General features: G+C 53.6%; 2 protein-coding genes across 7 annotated transcripts; one reads left to right on the plus strand and one right to left on the minus strand.

Annotated features, from left to right (window-relative positions):
- Nucleotides 1-289: 289 nt before the first annotated feature.
- Nucleotides 290-10,789, plus strand: IFFO1 (intermediate filament family orphan 1). 6 transcript variants are annotated; one of them, XM_069018798.1, is made up of 9 exons: nucleotides 290-1,046; nucleotides 5,989-6,049; nucleotides 6,134-6,229; nucleotides 6,465-6,605; nucleotides 7,514-7,698; nucleotides 8,172-8,292; nucleotides 8,994-9,086; nucleotides 9,277-9,407; nucleotides 10,020-10,789. In XM_069018798.1, exons 1-9 carry the CDS (start codon nucleotides 358-360, stop codon nucleotides 10,120-10,122), a joined length of 1,620 nt encoding a protein of 539 aa, XP_068874899.1. In that variant the 5' UTR covers nucleotides 290-357; the 3' UTR covers nucleotides 10,123-10,789. The 6 variants fall into 6 exon arrangements, with proteins under 6 accessions (XP_068874899.1, XP_068874907.1, XP_068874915.1 ...); XM_069018806.1 differs by having other exon boundaries at nucleotides 8,172-8,280; nucleotides 8,991-9,086; XM_069018814.1 differs by having other exon boundaries at nucleotides 8,172-8,280.
- Nucleotides 10,790-23,133: 12,344 nt separating this feature from the next.
- Nucleotides 23,134-27,495, minus strand: GAPDH (glyceraldehyde-3-phosphate dehydrogenase). Its single transcript, XM_069018829.1, has 12 exons — nucleotides 26,914-27,495; nucleotides 26,351-26,394; nucleotides 25,667-25,766; nucleotides 25,425-25,531; nucleotides 25,249-25,339; nucleotides 24,966-25,081; nucleotides 24,768-24,849; nucleotides 24,471-24,622; nucleotides 24,291-24,369; nucleotides 23,981-24,064; nucleotides 23,731-23,828; nucleotides 23,134-23,436 (listed from the first exon to the last, which is right to left on the minus strand). Exons 1-12 carry the CDS (start codon nucleotides 27,493-27,495, stop codon nucleotides 23,367-23,369), a joined length of 1,605 nt encoding a protein of 534 aa, XP_068874930.1. The 3' UTR covers nucleotides 23,134-23,366.
- Between the last annotated feature and the right edge of the window lie 453 nt (nucleotides 27,496-27,948).

Consider the following 27,948-nt stretch of genomic DNA (forward strand, 5'->3'; position numbering starts at 1 on the left):
GGCGGGGCTTCAGCTAGCGGTTCCGGAGAGGGACTTTCCCCCGGGGAATCCTGCTGGACCCGGCCGCGTCCCTTCGCCCCGGGGCGCCCCGAAACCCTCCGGGGAGGCCGAGCCGCCCCACGGCGGGGGGAGAGGCGGGGGGCCGGCAGAGGAAAGGGAGGTTCTGCCGTGTCCCCTCCTCTGCTCGCTCCGCCCGGGGCCGGCGGCGGGGCGCGGAGGGGAGCGGAGGCGGCTCTCGGAGCCCGCCGCCGCCGCCGCCGCCGCATCCCCGCCGCAGCGGAAGCCGCGCCCCCGCCGCCGGGGCTGGCCGGGCGCATCCCCCCCGCCCGGCGCTCCCCGCCCCGTCCCGCCGCCGCCATGAACCCGCTCTTCGGCCCCAACCTCTTCCTCCTGCCGCAGGAGCAGCAGGGGCTGGCGGGCCCCGAGCTGCCGCCGCCGCCCGCCGCCGAGCCCCTGGCCGGGGAGCCGCCCGCCGGCCCCTTCCCCGCGCCGCCCGCCGCCATGGCCCTCCGCAACGACCTGGGCTCCAACATCAGCGTCCTCAAGACGCTGAACCTGCGGTTCCGCTGCTTCCTGGCCAAGGTCCACGAGCTGGAGCGGCGCAACCGGCAGCTGGAGAAGCAGCTGCAGCAGGCGCTGGAGGAGGGGGCGGGCGGCCGCGGCCGGGGACCCCCGCGCCGGGACCAGGCGGTGCAGACCGGCTTCGTGGGTCCCATCCGCACCCTGGGGCTGGGGCTGGGGCCGGGGCTGGGGCTGGGGCTGGGCTCGGCCCGGGCGCTGGGGTCCCCCGGTTCCCGTCCCGGTGGTCCCGGCCAGCCCTCCGCCTTCTCCGCCGGCTCCCGCTTCATGCCCGGCACCATCTGGTCCTTCTCGCAAGCCCGGCGGCTCGGCCCGGGGCCCGAGACCACCCTGGTGCAGGGACCGGGCGTCTCCTGGGTCCACCCCGACGGGGTGGGTGTGCAGATCGACACCATCACCCCCGAGATCCGAGCCCTCTACAACGTGCTGGCCAAGGTGAAGAGGGAGCGCGACGAGTACAAGCGCAGGTGAGAAGGGGCGGCGGGAGGGAGGGGCACCGGCGGCATCCCCGAGGGACCGAAACCATCGCCGGGGCGGCTGCAGGGCTCTACCCGGTGGGCGGTGTGCGGGAGAAGCAGGGAGGGAAGGCGACAGTCCTGGCCAGACTTCTCGGGAGCACGGGCTGCAGGCAGCATGAGGAACAATGTGGACCCCTGAAAGCATTTGTTTGTGCCTGTGTCTCCTCCCTTGCTACCTGGTGTGTGAACTCTCTACGGATGTTCGTCCAGCCTTTTTCCATCTTACCAACCTGGCATGAGGGACTAGAAATGCCTTTCCAAGCAGGGAAGGAATAACTCGAGGAATGACTCTAGGAGCTGTGTTGTAAAAGCGAAGGGATCTGGAAATGCTTGGGAAGGAGGAGCAGCCTGAAAGTAGGTGAGGAAGGTGGACATGCAGCAGTGAGCGGGTTTGGATTGGAAAAGGCTGCTGGGAAGAGAAAAGTTCTCCGGACGTGTCAGAAGGGGTGGAGAAGCCCCTCAGCAGGATGACTGGCTCCCCTAGGCCCTTTCCCTCGCCAGTGCGCTCCAGCTGGCCCCTCAGCAGCAGAGAGCCAGGGCGGGACACCCCACTCCTCGGGGGCTTTCCTCCCGACCCAAAATAGCTGTGGCTTGGTATGTGCCTTGGAGAAGGGTGAAGCAGAATGTAAAGTTAATCTCTTGGCCGGTTCTTCTTTCCTGTGCAGGGTGGCCGCTGCTCCCGCCGCGCACGGGCACCGCTTTTGTTTCAGGCCGGTTTCCGAGGCTGCTCCCGGATCTGCACGTAGGATGAGATCAGGCTGGGGCTGATCGCGGGGTCAGAGCACAGGGCTGGGCGAGAGCGCCACTGGCAACTGACACCACCCGAGTGACTGATTTTGGGGTTTTTCAGAAGTCACGTTATGATGCTTTAGAAGCAGTTAGAAAGTTTCTAATTCCACACCCAACTCCCTGCGGGAACTGTGCCACTGACCGGTTCTGCACAGCCATGGGCTCTGGTGCTAAGGTCAAGGCTGGGGTCCAGGATGACACCTTATGCTTTTGGCTTTATAAGGCTTAGGCTGAGCAAACTGGCCTGTCAGATGCTGCGAGGGCACTGAGCACGGCACATGGAAAGGAAGAGTTGGCATCTCTTCTTTCCCACCAACTGCTGCATGTACCTAAGGCCTTTTTTTTTAAGCCAGTGGGCAGGCTCCTTCTCCAGAGGGGAGCAGCACTCCTTGCCTTGCATTTTCAGATCGAACAGTGGGAAGCTAGAGCCAATTTTTTAGCCAGGAGAGCTTGAGCCTCAAAGTGGGTCAGCCAGAGAGGATCAAGTTGGGTTTGTTGGTGCTGCTGAAACTTTGGGAGAACGGAGAGCTTTTCCACGTTGTCCCTCTCTGGCAAGTGAGCTTCAGGGAAGCTCCTACAGAGGGGGTGACGGAGGGACCGCTGAGGGTGAGCAGGGGGGGCACCACAAGCTGCCATGAACCAATGTTATTGGTGGGATCTATTTTTGGAGTGTGTTACCAGGAGCTGGGGGAAAGCAGACCCCACCCCCAGACCCTATCCAGCACTGGGAACTTTCTGACGGGTACAGCCAGGTCCCAAACAGGGGAATGGGACAGGAGGATCCCGTTTCCACACCCTTCTTCATGCTGGGGGCTGACACCGACATCCCTTGGGAGCTGAGAGTTCCCTGCCATGGTGGGCTGTGATCTGCCATGGGAACAGTGCAGCTGGTGTCATGCCTTTGCCACCTGCCTGGAGACAGATGGAAGAGCCCATATTAACACAGGACTTCCCAGTTCTCTGACCCATGGCTTGGGTGCTGGAGCTTGTGCTTTTTTCAGGACAGTGTTGCCATTGTGCATCCCACAACACTTGGAGCAGTGCAGCAGGAGCTTCCCTCTGGATATGCAGGGCCTGAAATTCAAGTCAGGGATCCAGGAGGGGTGTGGGGACCATAGGGAGAGATGAGAATAGTTGCAGCAGCAGGAGAGAGGCTCACAGGAGCAGCACTTGGGAGGAGCAGACTGAAATTAGGTGGCCTGGATAGGGGCAAAGGGTGCCTGTATCATACAGACCTGCCAAGTGCTGGGGAGCTGGGAGTCTCATCACGTTTGTGCTGTCTGCTACATCTACTGCTTGTGTTCACAAGTAGTTCTTATGTTGGATGTTGCAAGGACACGCTGGAGGTGTGGAGTGAGTAGTGCTATGACACAGTGCGTTAGAGTCACAGAGTGGTTTGGGTTGGAAAGGACCTCTAGGGATTATCTAGTCCAATCCCCCTGCTGTGGGCTTTCACTAGATCAGGTTGCTCAAAGTGCTGACCTTGAACATTTCCAGTGATGGGCCATCCACATCTTCTCTGGGCAACCTGCTCCAAGTGTCTCACCGCCATCATAAAAATTTCTTCCTTATGTCCAATCTAAACCTACCTTCTTTCAGTTTAAAACCTTTGCCTCTTGTCACCGCAGGCAAAAGGTCTGGTAAAAAGTCTCTCCATCATTCTTACAAGCCCCCTTGTTTATTAAAATGCTTCAAGAAGGTCTTTTGTTGTTGTAATTGCCCTCCAAGGAGCTGTGCCAGGCTGCAGGGCCTTCCCCATTAAGGTAAGCTCAAACATAGTTCAGATGTGGCAAGAGGGGGATAAGTGGAGCTTCAGGCCCAGAGCAGCCCAAAGCCCTGGTGTGCCCTGACCCTGCAGGATGGGGTAAAGCACCCCAGTGCCTGCTGCAGTGAGCAGGATTTTTAAAGATGGGGGAATTGTTTATTTTGCTAAGTGAACTTGTTGAAGGGACACACCTGGCAGGGACAGCACTGCATCTTTTCACGTCCTTTGGGAGGGCTGTCCCATAGCTGGCAAGGAGATGGTCAGGTCCGCCTGCAGCTGGGACCCTCCTGCCCTCGCTGTCTGCCTTTGGGGAGGTTGTTGCTTTGCAGCAGTGCAGGAAGGGCCCCCATCTCCTCTTGGTGGGCACTGGTGGCCGTGGGGTTGTGTGGGGCAGCCTCGCTTCCAGCTGGCAGCGACCTGGCGGCGGCTGGCGGCCGTGCGGGGCTGCGGGTGCAGCGCTGCAGGCAGGTTATTATTAGGAGTGGTGCATTGCAGGAGAGAGCAGGGGAGAAGGAGCCAGGCAGGAGATGAGCAGGGAAGAGGTTTGCAATGGATGGGTGCACGGCTTTGTCCCTTGTGGGGTGAATCGCTGTTTTCTCCTGCCTTTTAAGTCGGTGTTTATGTGACCTGCACTCGTCTTCTGTAGCATTGGTGTGCAATGAACTCTTACCAGGATTTGCAGCTATGCTTTATGTCCCCAGTGAGTCTGGGCTATATAGAGACCCACAGGGAGGCGGGGACCAAAAAAGAGGCAGTGCCAGACTGAGAAAGATGCTGAAATTTTTTTCTTGTGGTGGAAGGCGTTTTTGTCCCTGGGGAGGGAGGCTTTGTTTGAGCAGTTCCCATATAAGGGCAATTCTACCTTTTAACTTTCTCCTTCCTTTTCGCTTCATCTCTCTTCCCCCAAAGGGATGGGAACACTCTTTGATTCCCCTTCTGAAGCTGTGGTATGGATCCAACACCAACACGAGGAGTGCACACTTCTGTCCTTGTTAGAGTAAGGAGAAGCGTTGCTAGCTTTAAGAGCTTAGAAATTCACAAGCCAGGGCTCTCCCATGTTGTCAGATTGTCCAGATACCCCGAGATAACAAATGTGAGGGCTTTTCATATGCTTTCTGGCCTCCTAGGCCTTAGGATTTATTGTTCAAACTTGGTGTCAGTAAGTGAGAGATTTTTCACATCCTTGTGCAGAGTCGCAGTGTCTGTGTTGGTGCTTACAGGCATTAAATAGAAACCAGAGCTCACAGCCCCAGGAAGGGCCCAGCTCTGGTTGCTTTCCCAGAGTGATCTTGCTTTCTCAGAAAAATCTGGCTCTCCCAGAAGAGCCAGGAGCTGGGTAAGAATGCAGCAGCCCTGCCCCATGCCGCACCGCAGCGCATGCCAACCCCCATGCTCCATGGGATCGTCATTTAGCCAAGAGCAGTACGGCTTGATGGCCTCCCAACAGACCATGGGCTGGGCCAACACTGCAGCGTGACCCAAGATGTTGATCTCATGCAGTGAAATATAATATAATAATTGCATGGGGATGTGTCTTTGCACAGCAAGGCCAGGAGCCTTGCAGCTCCACTTTTTGCAAAGCTGCAGAGCCTAATACCCACTGGACAGCCTGGTGTAAAGTGGCACAATCCATTCTGCTTCCTTGTGGGATAAAACAGTGTCCTTTAATCCAACCTGTTATCCAGCAGTAGAGCCAAGGAGTCTTGTGTCCCTGCCTGGGCAGCGTGGCCTGGCACAGGGCAGCCCTCTTCGTTGGGACAGGCAGAAGAGCAGCCCTTCATGCACATGGTGGTCACTCACGCTGTGAGGTGGTTTGGTGTCAAGGTCAGGTTTGTGCTTCTGGATTGCCTGAGCTGCAACACTGCAGGCACACAAATGTGGTCGCAAAAATGATGTAGATGGAGGCAACTCTGCAGTATATCTGCAAACTGGTTGTTGAGTGTTGGAGCTGAACTTGATGTCACCCAGGGCTGTGGGGCTCGGGGGCAGATGGAGAGGCCAGTGGGCTGTGATGGGCCATGGGCCAGCCCCAGTGTGGCAGGGCCTGCAGCGCAGCTGCCGTGCAGAGCCTGCGGTCGGTGTCCCCAGCTCCCCCCATCGCAGGGCGGGCGGCCGTGCTGGGGCAGGGCTTGTGGCCGGGGGGGCCAGTGGGCTTGGCAGCTGCCATGGCCTGAAAACAAGAGGCTATGCATTCCTGGGCACGTTCTCCTTCCCGCCCCGGTGCTGTCATGCCCCGCTCTCGGATAGCTTTGGGGTGAGCAGCTGCTGCTCTGTCCTCTCCCTTTGGCAGCCAGCGAGGCGAGGCCGATGGGATCTGACCGGCGTTTGTCTCCCTAGATGGGAAGAGGAGTACACGGTGCGTGTCCAGCTTCAGGACAGGGTGACTGAGCTGCAGGAGGTGAGCATCGCTGTCCCCCCTTCCCCTGCACCCCATCTGCCCCACACTGGTGCTGATTTGCACATCTCCCTCTCCCTGGCGCAGGAAGCCCAGGAGGCTGAAGCGTGCCAGGAGGAGCTGGCCATGAAGGTGGAGCAGCTCAAGGCAGAGCTTGTTGTCTTCAAGGGACTGATGAGCAATGTGAGTCCCTAATACCTCTCTGACCCCACAGCTGTGTCCTACCCAAGTGGTCTGGCTGTGTAGAAAAGCAGTTCCTTGTTGGGGCCCATCCAGCGCTGGCAGGGTTGGTCCGGGGTGCAGTGAGCAAAGTAGGGATGTGGGAGCAGTCCTGCATGAGGGGGAAAGTGGGGGCACTGACTGCCATGTTTTCCTAATATTCCTCCTTTGTGCCCTTTCTGTGGTGCTGTGGGTTCAGAACATCACGGAGCTGGACACCAAGATCCAGGAGAAGGCCATGAAGGTGGACATGGACATCTGCCGTCGCATCGACATCACTGCCAAGCTGTGTGATGTGGCACAGCAGCGGAACTGCGAGGACATGATCAAGATGTTTCAGGTGAGAAGCGCCTGCTGCTGCTCCAGACTCAGCCACCAGCTCTGGGGAGGAGAGTTCCCAAAGGAGGTAGAAGAGACAACACCAGCCCCCTGCCAGGGGAGATGCTTGGTCACCCTCGCCCTTGCTCCTTGTGGTCCCTTGCTTTCTGTCTCTCTCGGGAGGACCAGGCAAAAGGGCACAGAGGGGAGGTGGAAAGCTCCAGATGTTGCTTTGGACATCTAGAGTCCCCTCAACCTCTTGCTGACCTGTTGTGTTGGGCCTGGGGACCCCACAGTGGTAGGGGAACAGCTGCAGGAGGGAGACAAGTTGCTTGAGCGTCTGTCTCTAACTCCATCTCTCTCCTTCCCCTTCCCCTCTCCGTCATCTTCTCTCTGTCTCTCTTCTCTGTCTCTGTCTCTTTTCTCTTTCTGGATGTTGCTGCCTTTCTGTCTCGCTCTTTGTCCCTACAGAAGCAACTGGTTAGTTCCATTCAGTTGAGAAATTTTACAAATTTTAAACTTTCTATAAAAAAGGTTGGACTATAAATATTGACATATTTCACCTTTTTCAGACTGTCTCTTTTTTCCTGTTTCTGTCACTGTGTTTCCCTGTCTCTGGACTGGGGTGGTGGGTGATTTGAGTTTTTCTGCAGTAAAACCACATTGTTTTTTCTCATCAGATTCACAGATTCCATCTTTAGTTGCTTAGTTTTAATTTTAGAAAATGCTAAAACCATGTTTTATCCATTGCACCCATCTTTAACCTGATCATAATGAGCCCATCTCTCTCTCTCTCTCTCTCTCTTTTCTTCCTTCCTTTATTTCTGTCTTTCTCTCTTTCCCTGCCTTTCTGTCCCTCCACCATTCCTTTCCCCTCCATCTCCTCCCAACTCCCTGCTCCTGACCTCGGACCCGGCCTCGTTTCTGTAGTCTCTGCACTTGTCTCCCGTTAAGGTCCCAGCCTCGGTGGGGCGGAAGCGGGAGCGCAAGCAGGTCAGCGACGAGGACACCTCGCTGTCAGAGAGTGATGCCTCCCGGAAGCCTGATGAGGAGGAGGAGGATGAGACCACGGCCATGAGTATCAATGAGGAAATGCAGAGGATGCTGAACCAGCTGTGAGTGCGGCTGCCGTGCATCTCTGCCCGCGGTGTTGAGCCAGGCTCCAGGACCAGGCTCCCTGCTGGTCCCGGGATGGGGAGGGCAAGGGTGGTCTGTGGCTTCCCTTCCCAGGCGAGGGCAAGATGGGAGATGCTGCTGTGGAATATGTTCACCCTGTGCTCTGTGGCACAGTGGGACTGACCCCCTGGGAGACCTGAGCCCACTCCTGCTGAGAGGGAGCTGGTCCAACTCCCCTCCTCTTGCCCCCCTTCCCGCCTTTTGGGAGTCTGTGCCTGAGTTTGCTGGGGGCTCCTGACCATAAAGCCAGCCCCTTCCCTGTCAGCTCTTGGGTTTGGCACACCTGAGTTCACCCTGACTGCCAAGAGCTGCAGCCTTGCAGTGAGCGGGAGCAAGGCTTTGGCACTGACACAGCCCCCTGCCTGCCATGGCTCTCCTGCTGGGTGCTGATGTGCTGTTCCCTTGTGCCCAGGAGAGAATATGACTTTGAGGATGACTGTGACAGCCTCACGTGGGAGGAGACAGAAGAAACACTGCTCCTCTGGGAGGACTTCTCTGGATACGCCATTGCAGCGGCAGAGGTGCAGGGGGAGGTAACAGTGGTGTCAGGGCCCTGAGGTCACATTGGGTTGGGACACTTGGTCCTGCCTGAGCCTGGGGAGATGCTCTCTCAAAGACCAGATTTCAGCCCCTTTCCCTTTGCAGGCCTGTACAGATCTTTCCTACCTTTTCTGCATGAATACATTACAGCATCCCTGTCGAGCTCTCCTTGTTAGAGATGGGCCAGGGACCTGTAGCCTGAGGGATGTGCTGAGGGAAGGGTGCACACACATTGGGGGAGCCACAGCCCATCCAGAAGAGAAGACTTCCTCTGGCTGGACTGGTCTCTGGTGATCCTTGTTCATGTTCTTCAGCCCACCTACCCACTGTGCAGCAAAACTGCCCCAACAGAGGCCTCAGTGTCTGGCCAAAGCCCTTGTCATCCCAAATCTTTGGCCCTTGGCAGTCCCCTGGGGATGTGTCATGCTCGGGAATGGTCTGTGTTCTCCAAATCTTCAGTGCGATGCTGGGCTTGTTCGGGTTGATGTGGTCACTGCCCAGTGTGGCGAGTCCTGAGTCTCTCAAGTCCATGTTGGCAGGACTGACTCATGTCTTATTTGTACTACATTGTATATGTTTCTTCCTCTTTTCCCAGTGCTGCCAGTTCTTTCTCTGATTTGTCTCTCTCTTGCCTTTGGTTTCTCATGTTGGACGCTTCCCCGCCTCTAAACCTGCTGTCTGCTCTCCTCAGCAGCAGGACGACAGCCTGGAGAAGGTGATCAAGGACACGGAGTCACTGTTCAAGAGCCGTGAGAAGGAGTACCAGGAAACCATCGACCAAATAGAGGTGGGAGAAGGAGGAGATGGGGAGGACATGGCATGGAAGGGTGTGAAATGGGGGAGTGGGTCCCTGGGGGAGGGAGACACAATTCTGGAGCAGGTCACTGGTAATGTGGGCGACAGCCCTGGATCTGGCCATGCCCACTGCCCTGCACCACATGCCCTGGGGTCATCTCTGCACTGTTTCCCTTGCCCAGCTGGAACTGGCCACAGCCAAGAATGACATGAACCGGCACCTCCACGAGTACATGGAGATGTGCAGCATGAAGCGAGGCTTGGATGTGCAGATGGAGACCTGCCGGCGGCTCATCACCCAGTCTGGGGACAGGTGAGCTTCAGCAGGAGAGCCGGGATACTCGTGCTCTGGGTCTGAAGCCAGGGTGGTGGTGAGAGGGAGCTGAAGGGCTGGGTAGTGCTCCTGCCCTGCCCTCATGTGGCACAGAGAGAGGGCAGTTCCCAGAGGCTGTTGGACTCCTGGCTGGCTTTCACACAGGTCATGGTGCCACCTCTGCAGAAGGTAGGCAACACACGGGAGTCAACTTTGACAGGTGAAGCCAGACACCCCCATGGAGAGAGGAGCTGCCATTGTGCAGTGATACCATGTAAGTCCCCAAAAGCCTGTGGAGCCAGGGTGGCTCCAGGCTGGGGACCCCTGTAGTGGACTTTCACAGACCCCTAGCCTTACATGCCTTGCCAGGGTCCTGCTGTGGGCCCGGCCCTCCAGCATCTCCTCCAGCTCTGCTTCGTGCTCTTGCTCAGTGTCCTCAGAAACACCCTCCCAGCACCCAGGGATTCCTGCAGACCCACACATGCCCCAAGGAGCACAAGGGCACTTCAGCTTCTCTCTTCCTTGCTCTGGTGACCCCTGCCCACACCAAACTGGGTCCTTTCCCTCCCCCTGAGCAATGCTCTGACTACTGCCCTTTACTCTTCTCTGCAGAAAGTCCCCTGCCTTCACCCCGACCTCCAACAGCGAGTCAGCCCCGAATGAGGAGAGCGAGGAATCTGACCGTGATCCCCCCAGCGATGCTTCCATCAGATAATGAGGGGAGGCCCTGCTCTCTTGGACCCCCTTCCTGGCATGGGGGTGCCTGAGTCACACCTGGGAGAGACTGTCAGGGACGTGGAACCGCTGGTAAACGTCTGTCGCCCAGGCTCACTCCCATTTTGGGGTGCTTGGCAGATCCCACACACCTCCTCACTGGATACCTTGCAAATGGGAATAGCTAGATAGACCTGAGGGCCCTTGCCCGGGCTGCTCTGCCTTCAGCCCCTTCTCTATTCCCTTTCCCTGCTTTGGTTAAACCATGGTTCGGGCAGGGAGGCTCCAAACCTGCCGTGGTGGCGTTCTGCAGGACCTGCTCCCAGGCGCCCCCAGACCCACCTCCTCTAGCCTCCATCCTGGTACACTTGACCTGCCCCTGCCCTCCCTGCGCTACACGGAGCCGAACGAGAGCCGTACCTCCTTGCAAACTGGACCTGACACTGGTGCCAACTGGACCGAGCCCAGGGCTCTCCCTGTCCTTGCTGCTGGCCGGGCACCTGGCTGGTCCCCACGCCGTGCCGGGCATCCCGAGCCCTGCCACGCCTTCTCCAGGGCGGGGGCTGAGTCCTGCTCACTGTGCACTTTGCTTTGCCGCCCGTCGGCGATGCGCTCACGTCTGTGTTACGGGGGCGAGGTCATTAAATGGGACAATTTCCTTTTCTACAGCTGCGCTGGGTGTGGGCTCTCCCTGTGCTGCTGCGGGCGATGCGTGGCTTGAGGTGGGGCTGTCCTCCATCAGACACCAAGCCCACGTCAGTGGGTCCCCCCATGGGACAGTCCCATCCCTTGGGCATGCCAGATGGGACTGGCAGATGGGACAGTGGTGAGATCCCTGTTGTGAGAGCCACTGGCCCTCGACAGGCACTGCTGCTGCATAGGCTGCCTTGTTTTTGACCTGGAGCATCATCGATGCAGAGGCTGAGGGATTGGAAATGAAGCTGATCCTGGCTTGTGACTTGTGAACCTTCCTCTTCCTGTTGCCTGGTCTCCTCTGCCACACCAGGGCATCCCAGAGCACCTTCCTGCCCGCCCTCAGTCCCATATCCCACCTTGCAGTGGGGGATCCCCTGTCCCACCATCTCTTGTAGCATTTTCCTAGCTGCCTGCAGCTCCTGCTCCTCCGGTGATGGTGACAGGAGGCTGGGGTCTGGCAGGGTGTCAGGAGGGAGCAAGCAGTGCGATCCAGAAAGGCAGTGGGATCACTGAGAAATGGACACAGGCTGCATAGCCAAGGCAGATGAAGCTCCAGAGAAAAATGTGCTCCTCACTAAAGGTACTGAAGGGAAGAGAAAGTACCTGGCAGCAGAGGTTTTGGATCATCTCTAAGATTAGGTATGGAAGATAAAATGGGGGCTTAGGGATACAAGAGTTCCTCTGTAAGTGTGACCTGGGTGGCTGATGCTGCCGGGTGCTTGAGCTGGGAGCGCTGTGGCATCCATGCACCCCAGCACACAGTGTCCATGTTTGGGCAGGGTGAGGTGCTCTGCCCGTGCCTGCAAGATGTGTTAGGGCATGTGTTGGCATTTCAGCAGGGGCTGAGCTGGCTGGTTAGAGCTGGCAGGGAGGGGAGTCCCTGCAAATGGCAGGAGAATTGAGCAGGAAATAGGAAATCAGGGCGCAGGTGGAGCACTGCTGCTGCTGGGGAATGGCAGTTCCTCAGCCTGTGGTCTGCTGTGGCTGGACTCCAACTCCTGACTACCATCTTCACTTCTTGCAGGAAGTTGGGAAGGTGTTTCACAGGAGCAGCAGGGTGCTGGGAAGTAGCAGAAGCCCTGGGTGCCTATGGGTGTGCAGGGGGATGGGAGGTGCATGCCTCAGTGCCTGCCATGGCCCTCACCTCCATGCCACCTTGCTCAACTGTTTCCATTTCCTTTCCCTCTTTGCTCTTTATTTTTCTACCTAAAAGAGATAAAGCCAGAGGAAATATTTTAATATTTCAGTCTTCTACTTTCAAGTGATGATGCCTCACATGCAGTAGATCAGGGATCACTTCCTATGGTGCTGGGAGGCTCTTCTGTTTCATGCAAATCCCCTTTCCTGGAGGTGTCCTTGCAATGTTTTCTGCTCTTTCTGGCCTGTGGAGAGTTCTGAGAGTGGCCAACAACTTCTGGCTTCCCCTGTGCACAATCCAGGACGTGTATACCTTTGCCTTGGTACTGCTTAAGGAGCCCACAAGGCTGCAGAGTACATACCCTGAGAGATTTGAGGTGTGAAGCACAGAAGGACTGACATCTCTGCCTCGAGCAGTCGTTGCCCAGAGGAACAGTAGGTGCTGCTAGACACCCGTGTCCCAGGACACGTGGGGAGCCTGGTCCCACACTGCCTGCCAGGACTCCATTTGCAGTGAAACCGAAATCTCCGCCACCCACACGTGCAAGATGCTGTTCCCTGGTGAATTGTATCACCAGCAAGAGGCTCTGTTCCCCCACCAGTTTGACAGCCTCCAAGATCTCTCTGGCAGGATATGCAACATGGGTCCTTTGCCTCAGCAATTTCTTGGTGTGGGAAGCACAGCCCAAGGCCTCTGGTGTTAGCTGGACCACCTACCTGTCCAGCAGTGGTGACCCCACATCTTTGATGCTGGAATGAGGAGATGTGGTCCCTCCATCTATTGAATTCTTCTTTGTGGACTCCTTTTCATTCTTTGGGGAGTATTTAGCCTGCTTTTCTCCACCATGAGCCCTGCTGGGAACTGTGGTGTCTAGGAACTACTCAGTGCCGTATTGCTTCTTGAGTCCCTAATGTCACCCCTTTTCCAGGACACCTCTTGGCAGTGCCCACTCAGGAAGCAATAACAAGACCTGTCTAGCTCAGTGTCCGTGCATTAATGTGAATGTTTAATGTCCAAGAACAGTCCAAACACAGACTGAATGGGGTTCCATGGCAGGATGCATATGGGCAGTCCCTCTGTCAGCATTCAACTCAGGACTGTGGTTGCTGAGTGCTGACCTCTTGAACATTTGTCCAACACTATCCTTTGAAGATCGTATCTCTGGATTAGCAATAAGCTCTTCCCATTAAATATTTAGGCAGACTGGTTCATCAGCTTCTTACCCCTCAGAAGTCCATGTTGGCAGAGACTTACTTGGGCAGTCTGGAATGGTGCTGGTGATTGTTCTGCCTTCTTCCCCCCAGCATTTGGGTTTTTGTGCTCACATGACGACAGGCACAACTTTCACTGTCAGCCACAGGAGTGGCACAAAACCCCTCCCTTGGGGCAAGAGCTGTCCCTCGTGGGGTTGGGAGAAACCCACTTGTGAGCATCCTGCCTCCATGAGGCACTGAGGGACACGATCAGCCTTTGAGCTGGGGTGAGACACGCAGGTCTCCGCCATGGCTGCTGCACTCCGTGCTCCCTGTGCTGAGATCAGCCTCTTGGCAAAGGACTTCAGCAGGCAGTGCCAGCCATGCTCCAGAAGTGAGTCCTGGCTCCCCACTGAATGCATTTCTCATCCTGTGGCATGCAGTCACCTCCCCTACCCCTTCCCTGCTGGTGTTCCCTAGGATTCATCTGAAAGGTGATCTCTCATCCTCGGAGACCCTGTCTTCAACGTGGCTTTGAGCTAACTTCAGCCTTTTCAGGGACCTCCTTGGAAGAATCCCGTGGCAACAGGCCCTGCAGGCAAGAGGATTCCAAGAGAGCTGGTCAGTATTCAAGCACCACTTCCTCCAGGCTCAAGAATGGTGCATCCCCATGAGCAAGAAATCAAGCAAAGGGGGCAAGAGAACTCTGTGGATCAGCAAGGAATTGTCAAGCACAAGCAGGAGATACACAGGATGTAGAATCAGGAACAGGCTACTTGAAAAAAATACAGGGATTTTGTCAGAGTAAGGCCCATCTGGAATTAAATCAGGCCAAGGAGATATCAAGGACAGCAAGAAGGGCTTTTTCAAATGTATAAAAACAAAAGGAAAACTAAAGGGAAATGTGGGCCTACTACTAAATGGAGCGGGGAACCTGGTGACAGAGGGCACAGAAAAGGCAAATGTACTGAATGCTTTCTTTGTATCAGTCTTCACTTACAAGACCAGCCCTCAGGAATCTCTGACCCAGGAGACCAGGGAAAATGAATGTTGGAAGGAAGATTCTCCCTTGGGCAGGGAGGATTGGGTTAGAGATCACCTAGGGAAATGTGATATCCACAAATCCATGGGCCCTGTTGGGATGCATCCACAAGTGCTGAGGAGCTGGTGGACACCACAGTGATCATCTTTGAAAGGTCTGGAGATCAGGAGAGGTGCCTGAGACCTGGAAGAAAGCAAATGTCATCCCAGTCTTCAAAGAGGGCAAGAAGGAGGACCCAGGAAACTACCAGGCAGTCAGCCTCACCTTAATCCCAACTAGGTGATGGAGCACCTCATTCTGGAGGTTATCTCTAAGCATGTGGAATACAAGAAGGTGAGCGGGAGAGTCAGCTTGAATTCACTAAAGGCAAATTATGCTTGACTAACATGATTGCCTTCTACCAGGAGAAAACTACCAGGATGGATGAGGGCAGAGCAGTGGGTATTGTCTACCTCAACTTCAGCAAGGGTTTCGACACTGTCTCTCACAAGATCCTCATGGACAAACTTAGGAAGTGTGGACTGGATGAGTAGACAGTAAGGTGGATCAAGAACTGGCTGAACAGCAGATCCCAGAGGGCTATAGTCAGTGGCACAGGGTCTAGCTGAAGGCCTGTCACTAGTGATGGCCCCCAAGGTTCAGTACCAGGCCCATCATTGTTTAACTTATTCATCAATGACTTGGATGAAGGGGAGATGCCTCCTCATCAAGTTCACTGCTGACACCAAGCTGGGAGGAGTGGCTGATACCCCATAGGGCTGTGCTGCCTTTCAGAAGGACCTCAACAGCTTGGAGAGATGGGCAGAGAGGAACCTTCTGAAATTCAGCAGAGGCAAATGTCGAGTTCTGCACCTGGGGAGGAAGAGCCCAATGTACCTGCACAGGCTGGGGGCTGATGTGCTGGAAAGCAGCTCTGCAGAGAAGGACCTGGGGGTCCTGGTGGCCAAAAAGCTGTCCATGAGCCAGCAGTGTGTCATGGTGGCCAAGAACACCAATGGTGTCCTGGGCTGGATTAGGAAGAACATTGCCAGCAGGGTGAGGGAGGTGATCCTGCCCCTGCAGTCAGCCCTGGTGAGGTGAATCTGGGGTGCTGTGTCCAGTTCTGGGCTCCTCAGTCCCAGAGAGACTTGGAGCTCCTGGAGCAGGTCCACCAGAGGGGAATGAAAGTCATTAGGTGAGGAAGCACCTCATGAGGAAAGGCTGAGGGATTTGGGCCTGTTCAGCCTTGAGAAGAGATGTCTGAGAGGGGACCTCATCAATGTCTGTAAGTACCTGTAGGCTGGGTGTCAGAGGAAGGAGCCAGGCTCCTCTTCTTGGTGGTGCCAAGCACCAGGACAAGAGGCAATGGGCAGAAACTGAACAAAGGAAGAACTTCTTTACTGTGTGGGTGACACACAGTGAACACTTCTTTACTGGTACAACTTGCCCAGAGAAGTTGTGGAGTCTTCCTCACTGGAGATACTCCAGAACCATCTGGAGGCAATCCTGTGTCATGTGCTCTGGGATGACCCTGCTTGAGGAGAGAGGCTGGACCAGATTACTCCACTGGTAGTCCCTTCCAACCTTACCCATTCTGGGATTCTGACCAGGCCCACTGAATTGCTTGGTGAATACTAGCAGATGTTCCCACAGAGAGGGTGGGGAGCATGACTTTCCTTGCACCTGACTGCATAAGTATGGGATGGTGCTTACTTGCTTTAGAGGGTTGAGGAAACCTAACCACTAAGTAGCCCACATCTTCTTCCTTGTGCTAAGGGAACCTGCATCCTCTCTTCATTCATTCCTGGATCCCATCTCTTTTAGATCATATCACTGGAAGAGTCTGACTTGTTTCTAGGTTTGAGCTGGGAGCTTGACTTTCCTAAGCCTTATACCTTTGGCCATATTCTTTATACATTTATGGTTGTTGTGTCTCAGGTACCTGTGGCACAGGGTATCCCAGAACTTGCACGTGATGATCAAGTAGGTCAAGTACTCTGGCTACAGGTAAGAAACCTCCTTTCAAGAGGAGAGGTCAGAATTAATGCAGAACACAATGGAGTGCTGTCTCATTGGGAATGCACCTGGATGATGCACGGACAGGCTCCTGAAGACATCTGGCAGGCCCCTGCAGGTGGTGATTTAATGCTAGGAGTGATGGTAAAGCAGCATGGAGAATGGAAGGGCTACAGTCAGCTTTAGGGAAGCCCAGTCATTGCTTAATCTTCCACTGGATGTATGAAACTCTGAGGAGTGTTTTAGATGCGAATTTTCTAAATGCTTGGGACACTTCCCCTGGGTCAGAGCAAGGAGGTGATGCTGTAGGTCCTCGGGTGGGTGGTGTACAGATGTCATAGCTTAGAGAGCAGCTGTAAGAGCTGGGTGTTGAGATAACCCTATGGAAAAGGAGCTCAAGTGGTTACCAAAAGCCATCATGATCATGCTGGACAAATGCCACAACACATGGGAAGGGGCAGCATTTTCAGCTTTGAGAGCAGACTGCATCTGGGCAAAGTGCAAGAGGAAAGATAAATCACCAGAGTAGGTAGAAATGTAGTTAACTGATATTTTTAAGGGTCACAGCCACACGGTAGAACTGCTGATCAGTCTAACCTGTTGAATAAAGGAATAGCAATGGCAAGAGCCATTGTAAATTTGGTTTACAAGCTGTGATAAAAGTCATATTCACTCTAGAGCTGAGAGCCAAACATGCTCTGACACAACAATTTCATCAAAGCATTGAAGGGTCTTCTATATACTCCTGAATCCCACCCCCGCCAAACATGTTGATTTAATTTGTAAGGACCTCCCTGCTTTGCTTGACAAAGAAAATTGTGTTGTCAGTGGGAGACTTTAGCTTGGGATACCAAAGAATATGCTGTGCCAGGGGGAATTTCTCATCAATTTACAAATGATGGCATGCCCAAGTATGGCAAGGATTTTAGATGTCCTTATGACAGATGAATATTGGGTTAAGACTGATGGGATCAACTGAGAAACAAACTGAGACATCAGCCAGGACAAAATGTCACAGCTGAGAACTGTGTGGTGTTATGTAGCTTTTTCTTAGAGTGAAATAAGAGGCAGATCATGGAAGGAGCAGGGTTTTTCCAGTTTTTTCAAAAAGCTGTGATTTACTAACATAAGATAGCTTTCAGTGAGTGAACTTCCTTGAGTAAGTGGCCATGTGACAGAAGTACTTAGAAATAAGAATAACTAACAGAAATAATAATAATAAAGCTTGACCTACATTAACAAAAATAAACCTTGTAACAACTACAGCAACTGTGGTTAGGAGAAAAGGAATAGAGGGACAACAAAATAATGCAGCTGTATGAAAAAAGGTCTTCAGCTGCTCATATCACCTCAGAAGAAAAAAACAATACCTGAATGTCTAAGGAATAACATGCTGTTCTAGTTATATTTAAAGAAAAATCAATCCTAACAGTAATATTGTTTTTTTTACTGGCTGAAATTGGGGAAAAAAATCAAAACAAGGCAAAAAAAAAAAAAAAAGAGAAGTACTCACCAGATAAGTCTGTTCTGTATATGGAAAATGCAGAATGTGGTCAGAAGGGAATGATGAAGCACTTTCCAGGTAGTTAGCAATAAGGAGGATCTTTGACAGGATCTCCAGATGAGCACTGTAACAATTCCAGGCACAGATGACCTGGAGCACACTAATGTGTGGGGTGCATGGGGTGCAGTAGGGATGAACAAGCCCCCACACAAAGCCTGAGGCTGCCTGGGGAGTTGGAGTGAGCAATGCTGAAAATAAAACACAGCACTGTCGCTGTGTTCCTGCAAACGGTGTTCTGCAAAGCACAGTAACCTCCACACTGACAAAAAAGCACTGGCTGCTGAAATCCGTGGTTTGTGAGGTCAGTTTTTAAAAGCATCAGGGAAGACATTTAAAGAAAAGCCTGGGTGGATGGGCAAGCAAATGACGTCAGTGCTTAGTCTGACAGGGCATGGACAAAAGCCAATGAAAAACCAATGGAGGGGGGAGGAGGGGAGAAATCATGAAGGAATGGAAAAAATCTGCAATTTAAGTAACATTTATAGAAGGACAAGGAATTGACAGACAAAACTGATACCATTTTTGATATGTAGAAATGATACAGACTCTCAAAAGGAGTAAATATGTTGGTCAAAAGTGCCAAGAGGCATTACAGGATATTTCTGAATAGGGTCAAAAGAGGAGTTCTGTTGCCATACATATATAGCCATGCATAGATATATCCAAGAGCAAGAAATAGTGACTGACCTTCCCTGGGACAACAGAAGGGTTGGAAAGACCTAGAGAGCAGGACTCACATGCAACCTTGTGCAAGTTCTCAGCCAGACACTGAAGATGTCTTTAAACATCTTTTATCCGCATGGGATGTTGGTGTCCTTTGTCCTGCTTTGCATTAGAAATTGGAATAGATGGACCAAAGACTTCTAACCATGATTCCAAGCTGGAAAAAAATGTTTTGAGAATGAAAAGTTTATTTACTTTGCTCCTTAAAAGAAAGACAAATGGTTTTGTGCAGTGCCTAAAGTCTCTTCATTATGTTGGTCTAGATGGCAGTTTATCAGGCTGATAAAGGTACACAAGGCTTCTGAGGAGATGGGGAAGCTGGAGGCCAGGTAAGATTTGGTGCTTGGTGTCCAGCACCTAAACCAGTATCCAACTTGGCAACTAAAAACCTGGAGATTACAGAGATTACAAACCATCTTTTTTTTTTTTCCCCTTCTGGCCCGGGACTGAGAGCAAGATAAACAAAAGTTGCTCACTTGTTTGTTGGAGGTTTGGGCAATGTCAGAGGAGGGCTTTGAGACCTGCAGTGTCAGAGCTGTGTCCCCCACTACATGTAGTATTTCTCACTTAGCAACCTTGAATTTCACCCAGCATTTTAATAACCCAGTCACTCGGTCACAAGATCCTTCTGCACCTTTCCACAGGCTGATTCAGGGCTGAGCGTTTTGGGTCATTTTGTATAATCATCAAACCTTGGCACCCCATGCCCCAAATTATTCTGAAGGTGTTGATTGGTGGGACAGAGGGCCTCAGATGCTGGCCACTCACACCTTCAGTTGCCACCAGCTTTGCCACTAGTTTTCAACCTGGACAGGGTGGTCTTCCCTGTACTAGGACAGTTCTTTGAAAGGTTTTGCCAGGCCATTTTTTTCCTAAATCCCATTGCTTTTCATCATGGGAGGGGGTTGAGGTGAGTGGTGAATCACTTGCAGCACAGTTACCTGTTCCTCCATTTCATGCTGAAGACCACCTGACTCTGGTACGTGGTTTGCTGCCCTTCATGCCACAGACACGTTCTCAAGTCCTGATGCTTCAGTTTTCAGTGGCGGCTTCATCTCATTGCTGCCAATGAAAAATCTCCTGTCTGGCAACACCCCAAAGCTCCTCTGACTGCAAAACATCAACTTTACTTTTCATTCATGGCCTTAAGCTTCCCACGGCATCTTTACGGCTCTTTGGCAAGTTTCTTATCTCCAAGATGCATTTGAAAGAGGTTTTCATTCTCCCTTCTCTATTTGTCACAGAATCTCCTTTTTTGGGGGGGTTATTAAGTTTCATTTATTACTATTTATGAGTTTTTCTTTTATTTTCATTTGACTACAGCTTCTGCTTTTTGACAGCTGCCTTTTCAAATCTTATGCTGTAAAGTATAACCCAGCACTACTGTTCCTTCTAGGAACACTTAATTGAGAATAACTCCCTCAAGAAGATGATACTTCTGTAGTAAGGTAATACATGGAGGTAAGTCAGCTGTCCTAGAGTAAGAGATTACATTTGGCTCAGCAGAGTAAGTAACAAATAACTTGTTTTTGCAGCATGTACCCAGGGTGATTGCCCAAAGGTAGGCAGCTTGGTTTTGATGAAATGGGAGTACTGCTGGAGCCTGCAGGGGTGTTTGCTTACCCTAATTCATGAACCTGCATTTTGTGAATGGCATCTGTTATGAAGGAGGTTGAAACATTACTCTTTAAGATGTTTGTCTTTTTTAACTGTGCCATAGTCTTTCAGAGACCTGTATCTCCTCTTCCTTGCCCTGGTCTTGTCAATTGCTTTGCTCAAAGACTGATTTACCTCAGAAGTGGACACAGGATGTTTTAAATGTCCAAGACCTTTTTTCACTGTGCTTACGCAGTCACCATTTAGTTATGTTTTGGAGTGATTTTCCAAGTGAACTTAATTATTTTCCACATCTGCTCAAGCTGATTTTCACTACATGGCATCTTCCTTAATGCTGAAGTTTCATGCTGACATCTCAACATGAAGGTGGTCTGAGGACCTTTCTTGGGGAAGCAGTGCATGTGTAGAACTCTGTGGAAATGCCAAGGAAGTATAAAATAATTTCTCTAAATGTTCAAAATTACCATAAAACTAAATTTTCCTGTAACACCACTGCTAATTACCCTTAGATGTCTTAAAAAAAGGAGAATAAAAGGTAGAGCTTACCACCCCTAGAAATTGTTGGCTGCCATCAGAGAAACTGTCCCTTGGGTCAGCCAGAGAACTTTCCTAGGTGCATCCCTCTCCTACAACGGCTCTGCACAGTGAGCCCTGGTACCTGGCCAGCCAAGGAATGCAGAATCAACCCTTCAGCTAGGATCAGTGTCTTTCTGTATCTTCCCCTTGCAAGGTGCTCACAAACCAGGATGGATTCTGGCTTGTGGCAGCTGCTCTTGGAGTTGGTTTGTCCCAGCAAAGTGGCACAATTGCTTTTCACTCATTTGCTGAATGGAGCCTCTTTACATCTGCCTGAGCACCTGCCTTACCTGACCAAGCATTTCTATCTGCTTTCCTCAGAAACACCATCAGAACAAACCTAGAGCTCCCCTCTCCTTGGGGGAAAACTCTTCTCCAGAAACAGAAGCCACAGCAGATCTCCCATCTTTATCCCAATATCATCCACAGTCATATATGTCAATTTTCCAAACTGATTGGAAAAAAAAGAATTAAATGGGGTTTTTTTAGGTCAGGGTTGCAGTTCTCAGACAGGCTGGCCACTGAGCTAGTTTTTCCATCTGTCCAGAGGGGGCCTTGCTGTGGTGCCATCTGCAGGCACAGTGTCTGGATGCAAAATGAGGAGTTGGAAGAGCTGTGCATATTAGAGAGAGGAAACCAAGCCCTCCAGGCAGTCCAAAAGCTGCATGACTAGTTTGCCACACTCACTCTCCCTGTTTCCATACAGGACCAACCATGTTTTCAACGCTGTGATTCCTGGCTTTCCTCACCTCAGTACCATACCATTTTTCTAGGAATTTCAAGCAAGACTGTAAACCAGTTGAAACAGTATTTTAAAACAGAGTGAACCTTTATTCAAGATGTTCGCAGCACCAGCTGGTCTGAGAGCATATCCTCTTCCTCCACCCCCAGGCTGAATGACTTTCCTCATTCCCAGAGCAATTCGAGCTCAGGTTGGATAGGGCTCAGACTTGTTAAATAACAAGAACTCTTTGCTCTACCAATTTTCAGGTAGCCTAATCTCAATTAGGAAACATAAGGCTTTTTAAGGGGAAAAAGTTGACTCATAGAAACTTTCCAGCTTTTAACCCAGTTCAAAATATGTTTTACATGGGAAAACAGGACATCCATCCTTTTCCCCCACGAGATGTTTCAGTAGCCTCTCTGCACTTCCAGATTATCAAGTGAGATGATGACTGGCACACACACAAATGTGCAGGCAGCAGCACACAGCACAGCCATTCAAAGCACCCAAGCACAGCAATCAAGAACAGGATGGGACCAACCCGAGACTCATTTGTAAGCCTGACAGGCCTCCAGGCTACACAGCGCCCCGGCAGAAACCCAGCTCCACAGGAGGGCTGCCTCCACTGAGCTCCAGCACCAGGCAGCTCCCACTTAACACCAGAGTTACCTAAAGCTCCCACGGGGCCATTTGTGGTGTAATCCAAGTATTTCTGTTGTCTCAGGGCTAACAAGCTGCTCAGAGTCCCAGTTCCTATCCAGAGGCAGGTTATTCAACCTTCTTCTCTTTGCAATACAACTTTGAGTCATTGCCCTCTAGACAAGCAAACTTTTAATTCTTACCCAGCCCAACTGCTGGAGATAAGGGGCTCCAGGAAACCGTGTCCAGCATACCTTGATCCTGAGAGTTTAACTCCTCCGGCTTACATCCTTGCTGCATCCAGATCAGAGTCTAAAGCAGTTGGGGTCTGGACAACAGCTCCAACCGTGCCTGCCAGGGAGAGAACACATCAGCCCTGAGATGCTAAATTAAGCTGCTGAAAACAGAGGGCCATGTGATTTTGTGCAGTGTATCGCTTATCTGTCCTACTGCTCACAGTAGGTCATGGAAGGCTCCGTCCCTGCCCAGCAGCATTCATGCTTCCAGAACTAATGCAGGCAGAGGGCTGACACTCACCTTGCAGAGATTTGCTGCTCAGCAGCTTAACTGCAGCTGCCCTTCCTTACGCACAGAATTAAGCCAGAATTAAGACTGGCCACCACCATGCCGACACTGGCCTCCCACACGTCCCTAGGCAGCCATTTCCTCTCGGGCAAAACCAATTCATTTTAAAAAGTAAAAGCAACTGAAACACCCTCCTTGTAACACCAGGAAGTATCTTCCTTGTCCCTCACTGAGGAAGAGGCAGGAGAATTAATTTGTTTCTTGTGCCCCTTTACCAAACCAAATGTGAGTCATCTGCTCAGCACTTTTATTCTGCGTACACCCGTCAGACAAGCGACTCCAGAGGTAAAAGGTGAATGGAGCCGCAGAGCTGCTTTCCATCCTGCCACAGAGGAGTCCTGCTGTAGAGCACAGCCCGGCACCACACCTTGTTTTGGCTCACAGGCTGGAGTCTGGGCTCTCCCACGTGGAATAAGCAGCTCAGCAGGCAGCTGGAGGTGACTGTGCCATGCAGGCACCTGCAGCTGCTCATTACATACATGCCCCCTTCTCCCATCTCCCCCTGACAGACAGACAAGGCTTTTCAGATGGTGATCACTTTTATTGATGTAAGGTGGTACACAAACAGATCAGTTTCTATCAGCCTCTCCACCTCCCCCAGGTTCGGGGAGAAGTTGGAGGAGTGGGGGAGACAAGGGAACAGAACTGGCCTCTCACTGCAGGATGCAGAGCTAAGCGGTGGTGAACAAGGGCAGGGGCTCCAACAAAGGAGAGTCCTGCTTCCCTAGGCAGCAGGGGGGCTGTGTGCTCGGCTTACTCCTTGGATGCCATGTGGACCATCAAGTCCACAACACGGTTGCTGTATCCATATTCATTATCATACCTGGGGACAGAAAACAAGTGCTGTCAGGGCTGACCCATTTCTTGCATGTTCTTCCATTCTTCCTGCTCCTCTGCCCCATCCCAAACACAACTGAACTCCCATCCACCCTCTGGGGGCAGGAAGGAGGCAGCTACAGTAATTTCAGGTAAGAAACAATCTCACTCCACAGTGGGATTGGAGCCACTCTACACCACAAGGGTCTGTGTATCCACCTGGATCACCAGCAGTAACCAACAGGACCCAAATCTGTAACCTGTCTGGGCCAGCCCCCACATCCCCCAGGGCTGCACCTACCAGGAAACCAGCTTGACAAAATGGTCGTTCAGTGCAATGCCAGCACCCGCATCAAAGGTGGAGGAATGGCTGTCACCATTGAAGTCACAGGAGACAACCTGAAACAGAAGAAATTTTAATGCATATGGTTGCCCACAGCCTGAACCCCAAGTGCCCAAACCAGGATCCTGGCAATGCTGCTGCCAAGAGTCTTTTAGAAAAATGAGGCGAGTGCCAATAACCACAGGCCAAGAGAGCAGGCGTTCCTTACCTGGTCCTCTGTGTATGCCAGGATGCCCTTCAGGGGCCCATCAGCAGCAGCCTTCACTACCCTCTTGATATCATCATACTTGGCCTGAGAATAGACAAATGCACGGTGCTCAGATCCCAACTCACACAAAATGTCCACGGGGAGGGAGGGAGGAGACACACATGGGCACACCCCAGCACGTGCTCTTTTCACAAAGATCACATCTTCAGGACAAGATGGATGCAGAGAGGGTAATTCCAGGTGCAAGACAGAGCTTAGAGGAAGCAAGGGCACATCTGGAAGTTGTTAGGACCTCATCCACAACACTTACCGGTTTTTCCAGACGGCAGGTCAGGTCCACAACAGAGACATTAGGGGTTGGCACACGGAAAGCCATTCCAGTAAGTTTCCTGTGAGAGACGTGAGTCAGCAAGGAACAGCATCTGGCACTTCTCCGCCAGCCTAGGAATGTTCTGCCTCCTCCTGACACCCAAGAAGGGACAACACTCACCCATTGAGCTCAGGAATGACTTTTCCCACAGCCTTAGCAGCTCCAGTAGATGCTGGGATAATGTTCTGAGCAGCACCTCTGCCATCCCTCCAGAGCTTCCCAGAGGGCCCATCCACTGTCTTCTGTGTGGCTGTGATGGCATGGACAGTGGTCTGAAGAAAGAGCACAGGACTAAGACACAGCCAATACTCTCCAGAAATAGCATCCCAGGTGACACTGGGAGAACAGATGCCTTCCCTCTCACACGAGGGAATCTGTGGATAGGTCACCATCCTCAGCACCAAGCTGCAGACCTACCATAAGACCCTCCACGATGCCAAAGTTGTCATGGATGACCTTGGCCAAGGGCGCCAGGCAGTTAGTAGTGCAGGAAGCATTGCTGGGGTAGAGAGATAAAAGCTCATCAGCCAGAGAAAACACATCCACTGAGGTGAAGTGAGACCCCTGGCAGCTGGTGAGAGCTGCAGGCCAGAAAGAATGTTCCTCTCTCCTTACCTGACAATTTTCAGAGACTTGTCATACTTCTCATGGTTGACACCCATCACAAACATGGGAGCATCAGCAGAGGGGGCAGAGATGATCACACGCTTGGCACCACCCTTCAGGTGAGCCTGAAAAGAGAGAGATAAGAGATTACAGAACTCAGGATCCTTCCAAGCTTGCTTCTTCAGATCTCTTCTTCACAACTCCATTTTGAGCAGCTCTGTACATGGTGATATGCCCCACAGGCAGAAGCAGCACTATCCTGTTCTCTCCTGTGCCTATGTGGCATACTCACCCCGGCCTTCTCCATGGTGGTGAAGACACCAGTGGACTCCACAACATATTCAGCACCAGCATCTGCCCACTTGATGTTGCTGGGGTCACGCCTAAGGAGGGACAAAACTTTAAGAGCTGCTCCATGATACACCTGCTTTCAATCTCCAGAGGTGCAATAGGGAAAAAAATACTTACTCCTGGAAGATGGTGATAGCATTCCCATTAATCACAAGTTTCCCATTCTCAGCCTTGACAGTGCCCCGGAAGTGGCCGTGAGTAGAGTCATATTTGAACATGTAAACCTAATAAAGAGAGGGGGAGTGAAAGGTCAGGCATTCAGGCTGCCATCATCCTCTAACACCCTGGGAAGCTACTAGAACAGATCCAGAGGAGCCCTACTCGGAAAGGCCCAGAGGGGGCACTACAAGGCAACTCACCATGTAGTTCAGATCAATGAAGGGATCGTTGATGGCCACCACTTGGACTTTGCCAGAGAGGACGGCAGCCCGGGTGACCAGGCGGCCAATGCGGCCAAATCTGGAGAGAGAAAGACAAGGGTGAGGAGGCGCAACAGGGAACCTGCCCAGCTGGGAATGGGAGGCAGTTCTTGGCAGCCTTCCCTCGGGATCATCCGCTGCTCCCTGCCCGGCAGGGTGGGAGGAAGCCCTGCAGCTCGTCCAAAGGCCAAGGCACCCCGGTTAAAGATTAAGAGCGACCCCCACCCCGGAAAGGTCAATCGCTAAATTTACTGAGAGCCCCGGGGATCCGGTTACTCCTCGGCCCGGCACGAGAAGGTCACATCCCCGGGGCCACCATCGACACACGATCCACCGGGAGACCTTCTGGTGGGGGGCTGCAGGGATCTCTGAGAACTGGGGGGAAGGGGAAATTGGGGCAACCGAGCAACGGCAGCCCCTTCCGGGGTGAGTCACCCCGAATCCGAAGGGAAATGAGTCAGCAGCACCGCTCTGCCCGGGGGGCGCCGGCGAAGCGGGACCGCCGGGATTCAACCTCTCCCTCTCCTCAAATCTTTCCCCTCGCCCTTGAGGCGACCTTGCCCCCCCCCCTCCCCCATCGGCCCCCCCTAAATCCCTGCTGGCACCGCCGGCCCCGGCACTCACCCATTGACTCCGACTTTCACCATCTTTGCCTCTTCGGGATGTTCCTGCGGGCAAAAACCACCGGTGGGGGCATGAGGGGAACCGGCAATAACCGCCCCCGGCAGCCGCGCCCGCCCCGTTACCGTCTCACCCGCGCCGAGGGGCGAGCGAGGGGTGGGCACGGGAGGGGGGGGCGCGGAGAGCGCGCGAGGGGGGGCCCGCACTCCGAGCTCGCCCCACCCCCCCCCCCCCCGGGCGATCACTCCCACGCCCCGGGCGATCAACCCGCCTCCCCCCCCGCGACAACTATCCGCCCCCTTCTCCTCCTCCTCCTCCTTAGGCGACCACCCCCCCACACACACCCCTATCCCCCCTCGCCTCACCGCCCCCCTCACGCTGCCCCCGCCATTTTGCGCCGCGCCGCCTTTGTGCCCGTGGGCCCCGCCGCCACGCGGCCCCGCTCCGCCCGAGGGCTGCCGCCGCCCCCGCCAGTGGGCGGTGAGCTTGTGTGGGGAGAGGGTTTCTCACACGCCCACCCCCCGCCGCCTCGCTCTCTCCCCCCGCGCATCTCCCCCGCCCGGTACCTGCTGCCTCCGAACCGCCCGGCGCGCAGTGAGAAGGTGGCGCAGCGCCGCTCCGCCGCCCTTTATAGCCGCGTGAGGGTAGGGCTGGGGCCCGCCCCGCCGCGACGCCGTCGAATGGCAGCGCGGGGGCCGAGTCGGGCTACGTGCGCCCGTGTTGCGGGCGCGGCCGCCGAAGACCCCCCCTACTTCCCCCGCCCCGCCGCCCCCCGGTAACAAAGGCCCCGCGCCGGGAACGGGGGGTCCGCAGCGATCACCCTCCCGTCGAGCCACCCGAAGGGGGTTGGTGGTGGTGAAAGATGCACCGGTCCTTGCGGGGAGGTGCCCCCAGGGCGGGGATGGGTGTCTGCGCCCCTGCCCGAGGAGGCGGGGAGGGACCCCCGGGTGATGGCCGGTCTGGGGCTGCTCCCGCCGGGCTCGCTGCCGCTCCGGAGGATGGTATGCGCTGCTTTCACCTGGTAACAAAGGGCAGGCAGCCGCCCGCCCCGGCTGCAGCCTGTGCCCCCTTGGATGGAGTAGTATCCAGTATCCGAAGGGACCTACAGGGAAGCCGGAGAGGGACTCGTTGTCAGGAGCTGTAGTCATAGGACAGGGAGTAATGGGTACAAATTAAAAGGGGGGAAATTTAGGATGGATATTAGGAAGAAATTCTTTACTGTGAGGGTGGTGAGGCACTGTTAACACGTTGCCCAGGGAGGTTGTGGATGCCCCAAGCATGGCAGTGTTCCAAACCAGGCTGGATAAGGCCTTGAGCGACCTGCTCTAGTAGGAGGCGTCCGTGCACGTGGCACGGGGATTGGAACTGGATAATCTTTAAGGTCCACTCCAACCCCTTAACATTCCATGATTCTATGGCTGCAAGGGCAGAGGGACTGCAGGGATGCTGTGGTCACCCCGAGGGGGCAGCGTGTCTCCAGGCGTCCCCCATTCCCCCCGGCACGGGAGGTATTAGCTGGGAGTTCTCCTGCCCCCACCCTGGGACGCCCGTCTGGTGGCTTTATCCAGGGGTGCTGTGGACGGGGTCCCTGGCCGGGCGCT

This window comes from Aphelocoma coerulescens, chromosome 1 (genome assembly GCF_041296385.1).
Source record: "Aphelocoma coerulescens isolate FSJ_1873_10779 chromosome 1, UR_Acoe_1.0, whole genome shotgun sequence".
Classification (NCBI taxonomy): domain Eukaryota; kingdom Metazoa; phylum Chordata; class Aves; order Passeriformes; family Corvidae; genus Aphelocoma; species Aphelocoma coerulescens.